The following is a 20,599-nucleotide window of genomic DNA, read 5'->3' as shown; positions in this document are numbered from 1 at the left end:
CAGCCAGCGCCAGGGCAAGTATGGAGTGGCTCCGTTAAAAAGCATCTCAAAGTCTTTGAGTGGCCTAGCCAGTCTCCATACCTGTACCCAATAGAAAATCTTTGGTGGGAGCTTGAAGTCCGTATTGCCCATCGACAGCCTCGAAACCTGAAGGATATGGAGGTCTGCCTGGAGGAGTGCGCCAAATCCCTGTTGCAGTGTGTGGAAACCTGGTAGAGAACTACAGAAAACGTATGATCTATGTAATGCAAACAAAGGTTTCTGTATCAAATATTAAGTTTTGCTTTCCTGATGTATCAAATACTTAAGTCATGCATTAAAATACAAATTAATTATTTAAAAATCAATGTGATTTTCTTGATTTTTTTTCTTCTTTCTTTTTGATTAATTTCTTGTTTTAGATTCTGTCTCTCACAGTTGACGTGCACCTATGGTCAAAATTATAGACCTCTACCTGCTTTATGAGTTGTAAAACCTGAAAAATCTGCAGTGTAGACTTCTGTATAAAATACTTGTTCTCTTGTGTGTGTGTGTGTGTGTATGTATATACATAGCTACAGTTTGTGCCACAATCTGTGAGAGTCTTGTAGTCTTTACTACAGTTGACAGATTTCTTTTTATCGCGTTCTATATTCTGTTATCTTTTGTAACGTTAGCTACGAAACATAGCTAATGTTCCATCACCAACGACTGTAACTGACTTAGCTTTAGAACCAAACAATAAAGCAGAGACCAGAGAGGTAAGTAGCTAGCTGGCTAACGTTAGCCATTATAGCTACATTTATCATCTAACGTTACGTTGTATTTGTGAGTATTGCTTTTAAAATACCGTTATAGTCTACAGATTCACGTCATCCGTGTTTAATAATTTAAATTAGCCAAGTAACATTACATTTTCAGGACAACCGTTAAAAGAATCACGGTAACTGTTGCTAGCTTGTAGCTAGCTCACTAGCTAGCTAATGTGAGTTTGTTTGTCTTTTAGACGTGAAAATGGACCGCGCCAGAGCCTGTTGTAGCTCTTTCCACAAGAAGAATCAGTTAGCCGCGTACAGCCTTTTTGCTATTATAATGGGTAAGTGGTATAAGCTACTATGATGGTGGTTTAGCACTATTTTTATGTTGTGTACCAAGTTGCATTCCTGCAAACAAAATTGCATTCACTCGGACAGCAACAATTCAAACATTGATTATTACAAACGTTCTAAAATTATGATGATTTATCATAGTTGAAGAATCTGACACAGACTATTATATAATTTTTAAACAGTATTTTGCCAGTATTATTTTTTATCTTGTGGATGCAACTCTCAGCTGGAACTTAGCACAACAATGATACCTAACGTTAAATACTGTATCGATCTTATGCATTTGCTCAAACAGAGACAGCACAATATGACCCAACACTACACTTGTGTTTGGTTTTGAAGATCATATGCACCGCATAGTCAACCATTCTTACTACAGTACGAAACTTTGCACAAATGACTCAAGTTTGTAAAATTACAACATGCTTTATTTTGTTCTAGCTTTCGAATTGTGAGGACTATATTGCGTGTGCTAAGACACTAGTGCTTGTCAAATGTCTTGCTCATCCGGGTAAATGTGCCCATTGTACGGCACTGATTGGGAACCTTAATATAAATGTATGTGTATGTGCAGACTGGATATGTTTGAGAACAGCATCATACAAAAAAAATGTATTTGTGCAATTTGTGACAGTTGTTCTGTGTGTTTCTTTTTTGTTTTTTACACTGTGGCATTCTGTATCTGTCTTGTGGACATAAAGTGTTGTAATATGAGCATGTTTGGATACAGAGGACATCAATTCAACACAAAATAGGCCTATAAAACAGTTTGTGGGGCTCTGACAACACAGAACAACCAGGTGATAAATTATGATATATTATTTATTTAGTTTGACATGCAGTTTAGTTTGGTCAATAATAATAATAATAATAATAATAATAATAATAATAATAATTACTTTATTCAGGACACAAATTAAAAAAGTCCATAGTACATTAAAGATGACAACATTTATAAACATAGCAATAAATATACAGTACAATTTATAAATTAATAAAAGGTTAACAACCTTCATCTGTAATATACAAACAGGAGCGCCAATGTCCCCAGAGTCTAGATGTATACCTGACAGAGCTATAAATCATTGTGTCATAATCTGATATTGTATCGTTATTGTTGTGTTATTTGTGCAACTACAAGGGCACCAAACTTGGTTGGCTTAGCTTCTGTTAGCCTACATTTCTATTCTCAGCAATTTGGAAGCCTTTTTCTGTATTGAAGTTCTAATTTCCACCGTCTTGCAGGCATTCTTTTGGGCGTGATTCTGAAGGTATACGTCACCTTGACACCTACTGATATGGAGTACATCAGTTTCCCAGGAGAAATACTTGTGCGGATGTTTCATTTGGTGACCATTCCACTCATTGTGTCAAATGTGATACAAGGTAAGCCAAAGGTGTATTTATGATGCTGTCAGCAGTTCAAAAATTCATAATGCAAATAATTAGAGATGTTCCGATACTGATACAAGTATCTGTATCACCTCAAATACTGCTGAAAATGCTGGTATCAGGAATTACTGGAGTTTATGCACAATCCCATACCACATAATAAAGCCGTAAAGAAAATCTATGTTAAAGTCGTTTATTTATGTTCTTTTTCTGTTATAACTGACTGTCAAACAGGATAATAAAAGAACGTTCTGTGGCGTTCATTGTTTGTGTTTGTTCATGTTTCACAAAGAGTTTAACCTGAGTTAGACCGACAACCAAGATAGAAGTCAAATCACATTAATACAGGGATAGTAGTATACATTTGTTAAAACATAATCAAATAAATGACACACTGGTAACAGATCAGTACTCGGTATCGGCCAATACACAAGTTCAGGTATCAGGATCGGTATCGGCGAGCAAAAAATAGTATCGGACCATCTCTACTAATAATTGACAAAGTTGACATTGATTTCTTACAATTTAGACAGATACATGTTTTAAGAAATGACCCTCACAGAGATATAAGATAACCAACAGTAGCTGACTGACTGTGTTGTCCTAACTGTGATTATGATGTACAATGATCTAACGCTCATAAATTATTTTATTGATGCTCTAACCCTTTTTTTTCTTATTTTTTTAAATAGGAGTTTGTAGTCGGGTTGTTGGCATCTCCAGAAAAATCTCCATACGTACAGCAGTATACTTTATCTCAACCACTCTTCTGTCTGTTACTATAGGTAAGAGAAATACAATACAAAGAATATACACTCACTTGCTAATTTTTTTATGTACACTAAACTCAAAGTAATGTAGTAAATCCTACCTTCAGGAAGGTTATGATGTTCAGTTTTTAAGAGGGGTTGCTTTAACTGTATGATCATTTTAAATGATGTAGTTTGTGTTGATGACAAAATAATAGAAATGCCTGTCAGCATTTAATTCAACAGCACCACCTTACAAAACTGAACATATACACATAGTATAGTACATATATACATATAGTATATATACATATATACTACACATAATGAATGTAGGGTTTGTTGTAGGACTGTTGTATTCAGGGTTGCGTCAGATTACTTTGAAATGTAATCCATTACTGACTACAATTTACATGGCAATTTTTGTAATCAGTAATGTGCAAATGTTTTAATTGATGGCACCGTTATTTAATTGAAACCCACTTGAGTTGTCTTTGCCTCTTTTGTCTTTGTTTTGTAATTTTAAATTATTGTTACATGTAACTTTGTTCAGCTATCTTGGCCTCTCTTGAAAAAGAGAAGTTACATCTCAGTGAGACTAACCTGGTAAAAAATGGTAAATAGTCAATAATAATTTGCCTTCAAAAACTTTTTTAGTTTGTAGCTTGCTAGCTCAAAGTTGTTTGCAAAGTTGTTGTTTTCCTGAAAAAAATGGAGTAGTCTAAGGCAAGGGACCTCTGGCGGAACCTCTGGCGGAACATCTGGCGTTTCTTGTTGGATTTTTGCTTCCTGTGTTCACCCCTGGATTATGTGCTGTAGGATTAACAATGTCACTGTTGGTGAAGCCTGGGGTCCCTCTCAGTGGCCGTGTGAAAGATGAGGATGATGATGATGAACATGCCTTCTCCGAAGTCGATGCCTTGTTGGATCTAATAAGGTGAGAAGAAAGTTTTGTTTTTTTGCATTTCTTTTCAGATTTGTCAACATTTACAAGCTGACTGATTTAATTCATCCATTTTATGACGGTGGATGTGTGTGTGTTTTTTCTTTACCCTTTATAGAAACATGGTGCCAAACAATCTGGTTCAGGCTAGCTTTCAACAGGTATGTTTTATCACACCGGTATGGGATATATGAAGGAGACCATTAAGTGTGGTTAATGATGTGATGTTTTTCTAATATTTAGTACAAGACTCAGAAGGTGGTGCTTGCAATTAATGAATTCGATGAAACTTCTGGCCAGGAATTGGTAAACACCTTTCCCAGTGTGTCACTATACCATTGATAATTGTTGATAGCTGAAGTGTCCATCAGACCATTCTCACTCCAGTTTCATACAACCAGTTTCTCATCTTGTTTCAGACAAGAGAAGCAGTGCGTCTGGTGGGTAGACATGTTGAGGGACTCAACGCTCTGGGCCTTATTGTCTGCTCTGTTATTTTTGGAGTGGCCCTCAGGTCAATGGGAGAAGCAGGGCAACTCGTTGTGGACATCAATGCCGCAGTTCACGATGCCGTTAAACATGTGGTTCACATTATAATCGGGTAAGGTGAAACAGCACGCAAGTATTTCCCCACCCGCGGAAATACGTCAGAAAAAGTTGGTTTGTCTTATATTTGGGGTCTAGACTTTTTTATGGGTTAGACTCACAACAACAGATGTTGCCAACAACACAAAACAAGTAAATGAGCGAGTCACCACCCCTCCCAGCTAGCTAGTGCCAGGGCCTGAAACATAGAGAGACACAGCAGTCGTCTGGAACAAAGTCTCAGCTGGACATCAGCCAGCTGATGGTCGTGCTGCGATTCAGCTGTTCAAGTCGCAGAGGCAGACGTCACCTGTTTCTACAGCCAATTGAGACGTCAGCTAGTAAAGTCAGCTGTAAACTATAGAAATAAAATGATTCATAATCCATTTTATTTTAATGTTACAAACAGCTGGTCGAAATGGCTGAGTTTTAGACAGAGCCTCAGTGATTGCCTGAAAGCACGGTAACGTCATTTGGTAGAGAGAGACTGAAGAGAGGGAGTGCCCAGCGGCGTTAGAACAAAGCAGTGAATCAGAGAAATAAAGTGTGTTTTCACACGTTAGAACGAAAGTGTAACGAGCAGTGTCATGGAGATGATACACGTCTAACAATGCAGACAGCCATGGAAAACCTTACTGTGGCCCCTAAAGCGGCCACTTCCTAGAAACTGACAGGAGAGTGTGTTTACGTGGCTGAAAAACAGAACGATGGGATGCCCATTACCAGAGCAGTCATTCAGCGGAAGACCTTGGAAACATGCACAGTTAATTTGAATTTGACACTTCCATATAAAAGATATTATTATTAGGGATCGACCAATATGGATTTTTTTTTCTCATCAGCCTGAGCCAATGACCGATACAGGCTGCTGGTTTTCTTGAGCAGATATTTGGAGTAGATACTGCTTTTGCTCCCAAAAGTTGAGACCCTCCTAATAAGTCCTAATTTAAAAAAGGAACATTTACAATATTTAACAAATAGTAAAAACAGGCGAGGTAGAACAAGTAAGAACAAGTAGGTAAACAATATTTATTCAAAATGCTGCCACACTGCAATTGTTTTTTTTGTGTGGATGCCCGTCTGTAAATAATGAGGGGGAAAAATGATTGCAGAAAGCCTGAGCCGAGTATCATGCCTATCGATACATGTAAAAACTCAAATATCAATTTATACCCAACATATCGGCCAGCCAATAAATTGGTCTATCACTACATATGATTTTGTTTAAAGTATACCTTGTTTTTTTCAATGCGTTTGGGGGGGGCGTCATTTTATAATCAGAGTTGTCTTGTATTAGCATCAATAAGGTATATAAGTTCTATTTTCTATTTCATGTTAGGGTGCTTTAAAGTGCTAATATAATCATTTTTGGCATTTCCCCTTTCCTTTATTGTTATGTATCTTTTTTGTGCACGTCATGGGTTTACAAAGTGAAAATGCCCAATTTTGCCCAAAGCAAAACTGTACTGTCAGGGTGTGCCCTGACAGTACCTAGGTAAGGGTAGTAGTCCTTACCTAGGTACTGTCAGGGCACACCCTCCTCTGCTTCTGACTGGCTAGTAGTCCTTACCTAGGTACTGAGCATGTGCTACTCACAACAAAGGAAAATAAGTGAGATGTCTCACTCTGTAGCTAAAACAGAGAGCTCAAAAGCGGTGAAAAGCAGAGCTGCAGCAATTTGCAGTACATCAAATATATGGTGTTTTTTGAAAATTAAACCATGTAAAACTATTCTAATTCTAATTCTAACTATTCTATATAACCTCTAAATACAATTATGAACCTGAAAATGAGCAATAAAAAAGGAATTAAAAAAGTTATTACTCTTTCCATTAAACCTACATTGTGTAACATTTGTAGTTGTTCATTATAAAAATCTGTGTTGCCCGTTCAACATTTTGATGATTATTGACCACCACCATCACTTTCAAGTATTCCTATTGACTTGAGATTTCACATTTGCGCTTGCATGAACTGGGGTAGACTCTCCGTAGTCAGGCGCCATCTTGCAATACCTTAGCCGGTAAGGGACATACAGGCTATACTGCTCCGCCTTTGGCGTGATTACTCACAGCTGGCGCTAATTGGTATTGTTGCTTCCCGGTCCCGGCAGGTTTGAAGAAGGAAACACGGAGGACCACACATATTCAAAATCCAAATTTCAGGAACAGGAGTCTTCTTATTTGCCCAGAAAAAGAAAATGGTTATTGAACAGGGCAAGAGACTGTCGTCATGAGAAAAAAGAGTGAACATTGGAGCTGCTTTGCACACACCAAATCCCAACTAGTTAATCACCCTCCGGATCGCAGCAGTCTCTTTTCTCTCTCCTTTCTGTTGGATGGCGCGCGTGTGGTGAAGCCACTCTCTGACATGCACTGACCCTAAACTTTTGACCGGTAGTGTACTTTGAACTGCGTGGCGAGAGAAAGTTGATTGCAATATATGATCTCAACACTAGATGGAAGAAATTCTTACACAATGTAGTTTTAAGAAGTTTTTGAAGTATTCCCATGATTTTGTTTTTTTATTCCAGCTTCTTGCCAATAGGATTGTTCTTCATGACCGCAAGCTACGTTATTGATGTTTGGGACAAATACGAGACTGTCTTCAGCCTTTTAATGTTCATAGCAGTGGTTGTTAGCGGGTATGTTCTCTTTCTCACTTTTAGCTCTTTTGCATGATAAATAAACAGTATTTGCTCCTTTCGTTTGGTATGCTCAGTATCCACTAATTATTGTTTTGCTCTTTCTAAGGCTCATCATCCACGCAGTAGTAGTCCTACCACTGATCTATCTCATAATTGTGAGACGGAACCCCTTTTCTATCATCAAGGGCGTTTATCCTGCTTTAAAGGAGTCATTCCTTGTGTCGCGCAGGTAAGAGAAGTAAAACATGAACCTGTGTGAGCGTTGAACAAAATAGTATCACAAGAGGATTTACATTAAAAACTAGAGAATTTATAGATATTTAGGAACTAACAACAGAGTACACTTTGTCTTTAAGCTATTCCTATCCAGAGACTTTCCGATGTTGTGAGGACGTAATCAAGATTGACAAAAGAATCACTCGCTTCATGCTGCCGATTGGACATAATGTCAACTTGGACGGAACAGCCCTTTATGAAGTGGCGGCAGCAGTTTTCATTGCTCAACTCAACAACATGATACTGAGCTGGAGCCAGATAATTACCCTTGCGTAAGTCACAATCAAATATTATTTCTCACTTGCTCTGTTATTAAGAAGTGAAGATAAATCTTATGCTATAAGTAACACACTAAATATGTTAAAATGATGCATTGCACAATCGTTCTAGTATGTTGTTCTTCCCATATTGTAAAATAATATTTTCAGTGGATCAGCCAGTTGATTGCTAGCATACAGTAATGAGTCGCCAGCTTAGAGGAAGTGGCTGATCCAACATCTCTAACTGATCGGTAGCTGGATAGTGCTGGTCTTGAGCTACTGTGACATGTTATAGAAGCACATAGCTGCATAGTATGTATGTCAAGTGGCAAGCAAAATGTGAGTGGTGCTGCATAGGTTTCTGATGGCTGCTTTTTCGCTCTGCTCAGCTGACAGTAGGTTGTTGATTATCGCTCGTATTTTCTCTTCGACACTGCTTTCTTTTTGAAATGTGAGTTTGTAGATAAGTCCGTAGATCCCTCACTGCATTCACACCACGGACATGCTGCTCTGTTGGTGTTGTAGGAACACAAAAGTATTGTGTTTAACACAAAGTCTTTGGGCATTTTCACACCTACCTTGTTTAGTTTGGTTGACCTGAACCCTGGAGCATTTACCCTTTTTAGTTTAGTTTGTTTTGGCAGGTGTGGATCCATTAATTGCACTCGGGTGCAGACTAAAACAACTGGACCGAGACCTGTGTGGCTACACACAAACTCTGATACACTTTGGTACAGTTTGTTTGTAGTAAGAATGCGATCAGACCTAACTAACAAGTGTACTCTGCAAAGTTGAGGTAAGCGGCTCCTGTAGTCAGGTCTGCTTTGCATCTGCGATGGTGCAGGGCACGCAAACTTTAGCCGTTTGCTGTCACTGGTCTTTGGTGGTAAAACCAGCCGACGCTTAAGTTGGAAACAGTCACACAGGCAGTGTAGAGTGGAGTCTCGGCGAGCAGAGCAGATGTAGTAACGCTGCTTGTGAAGCTGGAAAATGTTTTCAATGAAATTAGCTAGTTTGACCATTGAGATGTGAGAGAGGAATATGCACCAGGACCTTCTTCCTGTATTTCATTTCTTGCTCCAGCCCCAGCCCCATCTGACCAATAAGCAGAGTAAAAAGTGCCCTCACATTTATTTTGGTTCAAATGTATTTTTCAGTTGGAAAAGAAACCAAACCATATGGGAAAACGCTCCAAGTTTACAAACTCATCTCCTAATTCTGGCCAAAGCAAACAAACTATAGCTCTGAAAACACCCTTAGAATCTCTGGCTCATTATAGAACCATAATGTGGGACTGTTTGAAAAAGAAATCTGGGGAAGACGGTTTTAAATTAACAAACAAACATTGTGGAACATGACACAGGACAATCTTTACAAGTATGTGATAGACAGCATGAAAAAAATTTACATTATGGGTTATTTATAAGCTGGTGAATTACTTCAGTAAGTCCACTCTGGTGATCACTGATTCTGTGTTTCCTCTGCAGTGCGACTGTATCAGTGTCTAGTGTTGGAGAAGCAGGGATCCCTGCCACAGGAACAGCCATCACCCTCTTCATTTTGACAGTCATTGGGATTCCTGTGAGGGACGTGTCTCTTTTGATGGTTTTAGAGTGGCTTCTGTAAGTTTAACCTGTGCTTAGGCAGGGATTACTACACCTGAGCGAAAAGCACAGCTTGAAGACGCACATATCCTCTACTCTTTGGTCTGTGTCTTTCAGAGATCGCGGCAGCACTGCTGTCAATGTCCTGGGAGACTGCATTGGCGTTGGGATTGTTGAACATATGTCAAGAAAGGAACTGGAAGAAATGGGCCCATGGCAGGTCACGGTAAAGTGAAACATGACACATGAACAAGGCACATAGTTTACAGTAGCAGCTTGTCGGAGTATGTGAGTTAAATGAAGCATCAGGCGTGTCTGCTCCTTGGCCACAGATGTAACATGTCATACTCTGATTTACATCCATATGTCATTCAGGAAATCTTGGGTGAAGGACACTAAAAGTGCGCAGCCCCGAGGTCCCCAGACACCAGGAAGTTGACAGAAAGTCAACTGCTCCGGTTTCTAAAAGGCATCACTTGGAACAACAAGGAATTTAAGTTAAGACATGCCTAGTAACCATATTGCATCAGGGCAATGCCGTCAATAAAGACATTGTTAGTACTCATAGAAATCCTCAAAATAGTACATTAATGCAATCTCACATCAATTATTACAATTATATCAAAGAAACCAACCCCCTTCTCCAAGACAAAAGGTCTAGTGTCTCTGAAATGACGCCCAGTTTGTCTGACTACTAAGACTACAAAGAGACAGTGCCTAAGTTACATAATTTAGCCTGACAAACACATTGTTTTTATACTGAGAAGCACAACACTTGAGACAGTCACTTTGTCAAACATAAATAAGTTCATCAACAAATGTCTCAATACAACAAATTCATGTCAATAAGGAACTATTTAGAAAAGAAAAACACGAAAATGTAAATCCCTTCCAGCATCTCATAGACCACCCAAACACTTGTGTCTATAAATCTGTGTGTTTGTGTGTGTGTGTGTGTGTGTGTTTGTGTGTGTGTGTGTGTGTGTGTGTGCGTGCTTGTGGGCATGCATGCGTGTGTGTGTGTGTACAAGGGTACATTCTGTTATCCAAATAGCAGACTTCAACTTTTTGGAAAGTTGCTTTAGACCACAGATTGTAGTATTTGGTTTGGAAGGTCTCTGGTTATTTTTGTCCAACAACATAACAGCACATTCATACACATGTTACTGTAGTTTTGTTACACAGACCAATAGAGCACAGAAGCATTTTGTCCATGAAAAACTAGTGACCTAGAAACCAAAGATGACTTAAACATACACCTTCTGTGGATACAGTATGTGTGCCTTTGCCTGCTTATTACAATATAGAGTTCAACAGTGTGGTTCCAGAAGTAAAATCCCATTCATTTTCTCCTTAAGGTTATTGATTGCAATAATTTAAACCATAAAAACAGATAGAGCAAGCTTCTACCATAGAAGCCTATAACAGTTCCGTACACAGTCTTGTCCCTTTGTCTTTTTTTTTACGTTCAAAATGTTATTTTGCGCCTAATCAAATGTTGTATGGCCACAATTCATCTCGGAGATGGTTGGCTTGGTTCCAGGCTTTAAACTCTTAAACATTTAATGAAACGTCAATGGTCATATTGAGGGGTGAACTTGTGGAACCAGAGCCGTTAAAAAGAGTGGGCGGTCATTGTTGAGCTATAGAGGGATTTCACGACATGTCATCATATCGGAGGTTGCCATATCAGAGGTACTCTGCATAACAACAAAGCACAGAAGTAGATCCCGAACGTTGTCAAGCAAAATGGTTAATTATTGCCGTGTTTTAGGTGACACCAAGAGGTCAGACCAAGAAAAACATTTGGGATTGTATCGACTTTTAAAAGTTATTAAAAACCAGAGAGAGGAATGCTGGAAGTAATTAAAAAGAAATTATGAAACCAAGTCAGATAATGTACGGTGTATATTGCAAACTAGATGTCTTTGAAATTAAAAAAAACTTAACAATTGAGAGTCACTTGGCTACACCTTGAGTACCACAATGATATCCTGCAGTTAAGATTAGGTTGATTAAAGTTGTTATTGCATTACTTACTTTGGCCTTCACAACACAACGGCCATCGATGACTTGATACTGCGTCTCCCTCACCCATCCACACAACATCTGGTTATAGGCCTCCAAACCTTTATAGGATTCAAGGTCCGCCACTGTGTATGGGCTCGGCGAGAAAACTTCTTCCATCAGGAACGAGCCTTTGTCAATTCTTTGAAGAAAAAAGGTGCTGAAGGACCACTGCCAGCTCTTCTCCAAACTGTTTATTTCATGCCAAAGCAGAGAGTGTGATCTGAAGTTGTTCTTTCGACATTAGAATCAGCCATTCCTTACTGCCTTGAGTGACGGTGGAAAGCGCCACAGTGGAAAGAAATCTCAGCTGGCTGACCATCCTTGAGTCTCTTGTCAAAACCCTGACAATGAACCAGAGCAGAAACCATCATTATTGATGGGTAAGCATTGGTGAACAGTTTGCCACCACGGAGCTCACAGTCATTTGACAACTGGACCCATGACGACCCGGTTGTTCTTCATTCCGTTGCATATCCCTATATAGTCAACTGCCTGGTTCATGCAAGTCTTGATTAACTCATGAAGTTTGGGTTCTTCTTCTTCCAGCTACCATCCACCTTCTTAGGGCTGATGGATCTTCAGTCAGACCTATTGCACCCCCACTTCCCTTGATGACAGCATAGGCCTGTTCATAAGCTTGGTATATAACCATTGCAGAGAACTCTCCGCTTGATTTGTGCACAACAAATGTTTCACTCTGAAACTCCTGGGCTATCTGAGGGTGTTTATGTTTAGTGGTGCTTGAGCCTGTTAAAAATGATTCTGCTGATCCTGAGGATACAAACCTTGCCTCCCCCAGAGCCCCAGTCCGACAACTTAACTAGTGAAATCAATATTTCATGAAGTTGAATATGACTTCATTGTAATTCTTTACCATCAGAACATAGGGGTAAATATCCCCTCTTGTGATTTATCATGTTTGGTTCAAGAAATATGATGAAAAATACTAATTTGGTTATGACTATATCAAAATGGCGACCACAGCTGTCTAGAAGCCTACATTCATGTTGTGTGTGGTATCATTGTAATTGTTGACCATCACCAAATAGGGGTAGACATCACCCTTTATGCAGTTCAATGTTTTGTTCAGGCGATATGCAAAATAAATAATTTGGCTATGGTGGAAAGTAAAATGGCATGACATGACAATAACATGACATTTGTTTGGCGATGGCTAACAGAGCACAACACACTGAGTAACGTTGCCAATTTTTGTACTTGTATCCACAAGTGAACGATTTCCCTAAAAAAAAGCACTTATCTGGTCCCCTAATACCTGTAGCTACAAGCTACATTTATATAATATTTGCATGTAAGTCCAAATATATGTCCAATTTTATTACCCTTTGTTTAAGGTCCCATATTAGAAAAAGTGAGATTTTCAAGTTGTTTTTATAAAGCAGGTTGAGGTGCTCTAGCCCAAGAGCCGGTTGCACCAAATGTCTATACTAAGCCTATAATATGCTGTATGAACTCTGCAAAAAATATTGGATAGTAAATGCTAATTCCGCTGCCAGAAAGATTCTGACCAAATGTGTTGTGTGCAGAAAACACAGAGCCAGAGTTGGAGAACAAAAGATGTCCGATCTAACGCTGGAAAGACTTCAGCACGACTCACCCCCCTTTACCAACACCGGGGTTGGACTATTCTGGGCCTTTCCAAATTAAAAGAGGAAGATCACTAGCAAAGAGACATGGCGTGCTATTCACTTGCATGACCAGCAGAGCTGTTCAAATTGAAGTGGCTAGCTCCTTGGACACAAGCTCATGCATCAACGCTGTGAGACCTTTTGTTTGCTGGAGGGGACAAGTAAAGCACAATGGAACCAACTTTGTTGGCGCGAAAAAGTTACTGCAAAAGTCCTTCGCTGCAATAAACTTAAGACAAAATAAAGAAAACACTCAGAGACAAAGGCATAAAGTGGACATTTAACCCACCAGGCGCATCCCATCAAGGAGGCATATGGGAAAGGCCGATAAGATCCACCAGACAAGTTCTCTGTTCTGTTTTTAAACAGCAAACCCTAGAGGATGCTCCTGATATTCTTGTTTAAAGTAGAGGCAATTAGCTGGAGGCTGGTTCAACACTTGTCAAACCTCTTCTGGACACTAGAATAACTGCTGCTCCAAGAGCGTCAAAAGTGGACATCAAAAACATCAAAGAAGGAACTTTCAGTGTGGAGATGTCGTGATGGTGGTGGATCCAACTTCCACAGGAGGTTCTTGGATTTTGGGCTGAATGATTAAAGTTTTCTCTGACTGAAAAGGACTGGTGTGCTCTGTGAAACTCAAGACCCAGAACAACATCTTAGAAAGGCCAGTCACTAAATTATGCCTGATATTGGAAGGAGATGAAGAAAAGATCTAGATAATCCAGATGACGATGGCCTAGTATTTTATTTTTTGCTTTCATATTTATTATAATGGTAAAATAATTAATTCAAGGCTCCTATTTTGATGTATTCTACTAATTGTTTTGTTTGTCAAATACAATTAGGGGCCGGTTGAGTAGTTGCCATTCTTCAACCATTTCTTTTGTTTAATTATTTATCATAATGTTTGCCCTATTCTTCTTAAGTTGTTCCCTCTACAGGTCAAAAGGCATAAATAGGAAGGTGACGGGTTGGAGGCGTGGCTGGCTGGGAGCTTTTTGACCTTGTTACAAAGTTGCATGAAACCGCTGCTCCTTTTTTATGTTCTTTAGTTAGAATTATTCAGTCTGATTTCTATTTTAGTTACCGGAAAAAGGATCTGTTGTACTAAAGGACTAAATAGTTTTCAACTTTACTCTCTTGGATATTTCTTTTTGTTTTTTTTGGAACAAACAAGCGTCAAAGATGTCCCCCAGTCACAAACAAGGCACAAACTTAGGACAAAATAGTCACTACAGAATTGACTTCACAAACTTAAGCCTCGGCTTAACTACACCTTGTCTTAGCAATGTAAGTTCATATAAATGACCACCCAACTATGGCTATTGCCTAGGATACGTTGCATCACAGACATACGTTGACTGCCAAGGAGTCCAATGTTATAGCAAACAAAATGAAACAAACAACATGGAGACATAACTGACCCCCAATTTTCACCGGATGCGTAACAGCTGTGAATCGGCTCTGCTGCGTAATGGCTCTGCCGTCCGTCAATACCCACCAGGTCCAGATTTGTTGTGGCTGCGGCCATGACTGACAGCTGAGGTTTCAAGAACCCACGGATCTCGCAAATTCATGTAGAATAGAACCACAAAACCAGTTTGTTTCCATTCAGAGGAGTAGATGGGGAAAAAACTCTGTGCTGTGTTTTCAAGGTGTAGGGCCTAGTGCAGGGAAATATTATCCGCCGTGAGCACGGCCCGTTTTGTTCTGAAAATTAACCGGATGTTTTATTTTGTTTCTGTCCTTGACTTCCTGTCCCGCACTCCGGGTTATCTGCACCGGAGGGCTGCGGATCACCGTAGTTGGGAGGGAGTCAGAACGCAGCTGTCTTTTATCAACCAAACGTAGAAACCAGCACAGATATGAGCGCAGAAATCCCCTTATGACAGGCTTCATGAAACGTTTGTATCACACCAATTAGAGCGTGAGAATGGTAATTTAAACATTACGCTTAAGGGTTAGGAATTTTTACGACATGGATAAGCAACATCAGCCAAAAGAAAAGAAAAGAATTTCCCTGAGGCAGAAATAGAGGCGGGTATGTCTCAGGTGGAAGCAAACCGCTTGGTTTTTTTGGGCGTTTAAAATCAGGCATCAAAGTATCAAGACTGAGGTTACTGCTTCAGTCAACAGCGTTTCTGCAGAGGTTTGAATATTTAATTATCCAATAAGTAATACATTTTCTACACTTAAATAATTATATATAAATATATAATATATATTCAGATTTCCAATAAGGTCAAGAAAAAGTGGTCCAACATGAAACTGGCCACAAAAATGTCTTGCTTCAATGAGGCGCAGCCAAAACCAGACAGGAGGAGGCCAGTCAGACCCCCAACGTGACATTAAAACCAGCTGAGGAGCGACTGGCCTCACTTATCAGGTCTCCCTCCGTCAGGGGAATTCCTGTTGTGGATCAGTCAGAACCAAGCACCAGTGCTCAGGATTCCGCAGAGCAGTATACAGACGATCGCTGGTCTTCACCCCGTCCTGGTCCACCACCATGGGCCTCAGAATGAATTGCTAAAGTCTTGGAGAGACAGGCGGAAATTTGCAGGTGAATGGGTGAAATAAATTGTTCACTTCTGGTCATTAATGACACACTGAAAGCGATGTAGTAGCGAAGTAGTCTTGCCTTGAAGATAGCACTTTCTAAATATAAAAGCGCATAATTCTCCTTTCTCCTTTGTAGAGCCCCCAAAGGTGGCAGTTGTGCCCACGGATCTCTTTGCATAGGGTCATCTGGCTGTATCGAATGGCACCCTGTTCTCCAGTTCAATATTATGAAGAACTCTGCATGCCATATTATGTTGCAGGTCTTCTCTAGAGTGTATAGGAGAGTCCCCCCCCCCGCTGTAACCTAGTAACCAAACCAAAATGCTGACCAAAGTAAGCTGCTGAAAGGTCAAGGTTAACTTTTCCATTTGTTTCAAAGTTGAGTCCGGCATTTTTTCTTTCTATAGCAGAGATTTTACGAAAAGTCTCATCACGTTTTCTCAGAAAACACAAGGATGACTTCTAAAATGTCAGCAGTCTCTCTGTTGTCACGTTTTACCTTTTTTGTTGGAGGTTTTAACGGAGTTTCTGGAAGTGGAGTTGCAAGGGTCTCAGAGTCAATTTGTGCGTCTGGACTTGCCTCAAACCAGACACCATCTTTTTCTTGTCCGCAAGTTTCATCCACGTCCCGCATGTCAATAGGGTTGTTCCTAACTTCTTCCAGGTTTGGAGTAACGTCAGCGTCGTCAGTTTTCTCAAGTCTCAAAGTCTTTTTGCTTTTCCTTTTGGCCATTCAGGTCCGGCTTTGCTCATTATATAAAAAGTAGTCATACAAAAATACTTGTTCAGGTAGCTAAGGTGTAGTTTGAGATTTTGTGAAAAAATGCTTATTTGCATTGTTGCTGAGCGTAAGATGAGGCTTGACAATCTTAAATGTGAGTGATTCTCTGACAAAGTTAATTTTAGGGCTTTAAAAGGCATTTTATTACAGACAGGATACTAATGTCCAGGTCTTGTGGAATGTGACACTGTTTGTCCGAATTCTCTGCTGTTTAGATTTGAGAGGAGAGGTCCTGCTGTGCTGGCTGATGACCAACAGATGGCGACACAGACTGTGTCAGCTAATTCTCGGGCTAATCACAGTTGATTATATGCAACTTTTTATTAATGTGAATTACCAGTACTCAGTACTGTGTTACTCATAGTGCAGGCACGCATACTTATATTATATGTCAGTTCCTTGTCAAACTTCTTTTAAGGATTTTATTCTGTCTTCTTTGACATCTGCTTCCTATGAGTTTCTGCCTTGGGGCTTTTACTTTTCTTCCCTCATGACAGCACACTGGAATTTTAATTTGAACACTCATTTTGGATGAGCTAGGCTATCGTACCCAAGTTGGCATGGATAAGATACATCTTTTCATCTGTGTATTGTTTCACGAAAAGCCACAAAAACCTCATCAAAGGGAAATTAAATATAAAAAGAACAATTTACTGCTTCTATGCCTTTTTGTCATTTGATGAACCACTTTACAAACTCAACACTGTCAGTGAATTATCAGATACTATATACTAAAACATGTTGCTGGTGACAACAGACCAAAAACAGATGAACCAGATAAATAATTTTTGAACTTCTCATCTTCTGACTTGTAAATGGGGCTGGCAGTGATACAGAACAACATCAGTGATCCGGACGTAAGCACAAAAGAAGCATCGCAACACACCCATTATGCAACCAGCAAGTGTGTTATCTAAAGTGAAACCGATGTTAAAAAAAAAAAAAAAACATAATCCAAAGTTAGTCATGCAACAGTCAGAGATACATCTCAAAATGAGTTTTGAATGCATAGCAAGTGGACGTCACTTTTAAAACATGTGTGGTAAATGGCAATGTCACCTAATTTGTATTGATTTTATAGGTAGCAAAAGAAAATTCACAAGCCTCCATGGATTGGAAATGGACTGCAGGCTATAATGTAAGAGGAAAGGTGAAATGTAGATAAATATGACACCACAACCATGATCATCATTTACTAAGAGGCCGGCAAGTGCCAAACACAGATTTCAGAAATGTTTAAAAACATCTTTCCTAATGACTGGCTTACAGCCTTATGTAACATCCGCAACAAACAGTAATCACAGTCATATTTTTGGGCACAGCATCAGTAAATTCAAGATATCTGCTCAGTGGGTGGCTGCGGGGAGGAGCAGGGATCGCTGCTGCACGCTGAGCAAAGTAGAGCCAGATGGCTTTGGGCAACATGATTAAGAAGCATGTGAAACGGTAGATGACCCTACGTGCAGTCTGTCATCTTTTACTCTGTAGAAAGCAGACCATTAAACCCTGGTTCCAACTGCCACAGGGCACTAAGGTGAAGGAGATCTTCTTTCTGCCTGTTCCTTCACCCACTGCAGGTTTTTCTCTTTGAAGCCATACCTACATTATGAGTTGGACGCATATCTCTTTAAAATCCTCAACACAGGGGGGACAGGAACTAAACAGAGCTGAATTAGCATTACTTTCATGCTTTTCTTTCACACCTACTGCAGTCGTATTCACTGTGTTCACTTGGAAGGAATCACACCACATGGGTAGGCACTTTTATAGACATTTTCAACATGTTTAGAGAATAAAAAACTGTGTAAAACTTGCCCTGTTTAAACCTGTTTGGTGTTAGGGGGAGCAGGGGGATAACACGTTGTCGGCAGCATCAATTTTTTCATTTTTCTCGCAACTGACAGCACTCCAGATTTACAAACAACAGAGCTACGCCGAGTTGTTGTTCAAAGGTCCCCTGACATGGTGCTCTTTGGATGCTCACACAATCCCACAATGAGATTTTCTTAGGATGTGCCATTTCTAAGTCTCTAGCTTTTGAGGAGGGGGGTGGGGCAGGATGAGGGGCAAGATGAAGGCTGGGGGTGTGGCTTTGACCAAGTGCCACGTTGCTCATTTGAAAGCCATGATGTTTCTCCCTCATGGGTGGGTTAAAATCTCTGGCCGGGCATTGTAGAGAAAGGGAAGGTAACCTTGCCCCTTATGACATCATAAGGGGCAAACATTAACATTTTCTATATGTGAATATGATATGAATCATATTAATGTTAAAAAAAACTTATAAAGTGAAATTTTCATGCCATGGGACCTCTAGATAAAATGAAGTAATATTCTATATTTAATGTAAAGACACAACATCATGGTATCAATCTTTTCATTTAATCTTCTGTGAGAAAATGAAGCGTATTGGATTGTGAACTATTGCTTAAAAAAAAACTGAATTGTATTTTGAGAAAAGGTCTAGTTCTACCGCACTCTACCCCACAACTAATAATACTGACATCCATTCGATGACCTGAAACCAAAACATGCAATAGTTCAGATGTCCCAAGTTCCTTGTAATTTAGCACTGTATTAATCATCATATGGATTAGACATGTTGAAAACAAAAACTAAAGTGCTTTTGTATGTCTTGATTTTGGATTAGACACATAACATTTAGATTTCCTGCACATTTAATTCATTAGCCACAAGACACATTCTTTTTTTTTTCTCATGGTCCTGGAGAATGGCCAAAGAGCCTTTTCAGCATCAAAGCAGATGGGGCATCTGGAGAGAGAGAGAGAGAGAGAGAGAGAGAGAGAGAGAGAGAGAGAGCCTTGATTATGAGCCTGAGGAGAGAGTTCCTCTTCCTCAAAAGAGTGTGCATAGCGTGCATTCCGGTGCATAATGCATTGACTTTTAACAGCCTGTAACCATATGTCAAATACATGTATTGTTCTACTCATGACTGCTTAGTCTGAGTACTTCTAAAGTCCACAATGTAAGAGGTTCTGAAAGGATTTCCAGCACAAGACGAACAGATGGTTTCAGAGAACATGATGTGAACAGACACAAAGTAAAAGAAAATTAAAAAAATCACCCCTTCACTGTGGTTTTTCCCCAAATGTCATGTTATTGCAGAGCTGATACAAATAAGGTCCTCACACATTTAAGCATTTTGATAATGGGACAGCTGGCGCACAATTAGGGCAGCCCTGTAATTAGGTTATCAATTGGCCAAGACATACATGTTGTCGGACTTAATTGTGTAAATAACATTGTGAAAAATAAATGTACAGCTCATTGGCTGACTGTTGACACACTAAGTTTTAGCAAATTGGATAAGACACGTTAGAGATATTTTGGTTTGGGATAAACACAGACCACAAACTATTTTCCTGTTTGCATGCTTGCACACGGATGACTGGCGGCTGAGTGGTTAAGCTGCATGTCGTTTAACTGCAACGTCCCATTTCACTTCTAACCACTCATTGTGGGAAGCCTTAATCCTCTCTCTCCCCTCATTTCCTGTCTGTCTCAACTATCATCTTCCATTTTCAAAATATGTTAGCGATTGTTATAACAAAGAAAGACAGTGTTAATATTATTATTATTATTTACATTTTGCATATTATATAAATGGAGGGGCTTCTTGCCTATCTTACTGTATGTAATGTCACTCAGGTGTTCCTTCAACCTCACTGAGGTTTTGACCAGAAAAACCTGTGGAAAAAGCTGAAGAGGGTGTGAAAGGAACTACTTGGCCAACAGCATTCCTCTTGGCCTATAGCAATAATATCTAACTTTTCAATCTTCAGTCCCCCCTACAGACAACCTGTAGGGGGACCAAAGAGTGTTGCTTTAATGGAACTTCCACAATGCCAACCGGTAACTCTTTGCCTCTGTCATGTCAATGGGGGGAGGTGGCAGAGGGAGGCACTTTCAATCCCGGCGATAGGGGTTTGAACATAGACCGTTAATTAACGGTCTATGGGTTTGAAGGAGTTGCTC

General features: G+C 39.7%; 1 protein-coding gene across 2 annotated transcripts; it reads left to right on the top strand.

Moving 5' to 3' along the window:
- Positions 1-587: 587 nt before the first annotated feature.
- LOC117948221 (excitatory amino acid transporter 3-like) lies at positions 588-10,111 on the top strand. 2 transcript variants are annotated; one of them, XM_034877768.1, is made up of 14 exons: positions 588-740; positions 986-1,075; positions 2,334-2,474; positions 3,173-3,265; positions 4,049-4,166; positions 4,291-4,333; positions 4,416-4,478; positions 4,592-4,773; positions 7,291-7,401; positions 7,511-7,633; positions 7,761-7,952; positions 9,428-9,562; positions 9,662-9,770; positions 9,920-10,111. In XM_034877768.1, exons 2-14 carry the CDS (start codon positions 994-996, stop codon positions 9,941-9,943), a joined length of 1,416 nt encoding a protein of 471 aa, XP_034733659.1. In that variant the 5' UTR covers positions 588-740; positions 986-993; the 3' UTR covers positions 9,944-10,111. The 2 variants fall into 2 exon arrangements, with proteins under 2 accessions (XP_034733659.1, XP_034733660.1); XM_034877769.1 differs by lacking the exon at positions 588-740 and adding an exon at positions 743-807.
- The last annotated feature ends 10,488 nt before the right edge of the window (positions 10,112-20,599 follow it).

The sequence above is a fragment of the Etheostoma cragini genome, chromosome 7, assembly GCF_013103735.1.
Source record: "Etheostoma cragini isolate CJK2018 chromosome 7, CSU_Ecrag_1.0, whole genome shotgun sequence".
In the NCBI taxonomy this organism is placed as follows: domain Eukaryota; kingdom Metazoa; phylum Chordata; class Actinopteri; order Perciformes; family Percidae; genus Etheostoma; species Etheostoma cragini.
The sequence above is the reverse complement of the archived record's forward strand: the minus strand, read 5'-3'. Positions and strand labels throughout refer to the sequence as shown.

Bases quoted from the DNA above. Each gene is read 5' to 3' on its own strand.
- LOC117948221 (XM_034877768.1), top strand. From the start codon at position 994: ATGGACCGCGCCAGAGCCTGTTGTAGCTCTTTCCACAAGAAGAATCAG. The intron at 1,076-2,333 runs GTAAGTGGTATA...ACCGTCTTGCAG, and splicing joins CCTTTTTGCTATTATAATGG to GCATTCTTTTGGGCGTGATT. The intron at 4,334-4,415 runs GTATGTTTTATC...TCTAATATTTAG, and splicing joins TTCAGGCTAGCTTTCAACAG to TACAAGACTCAGAAGGTGGT.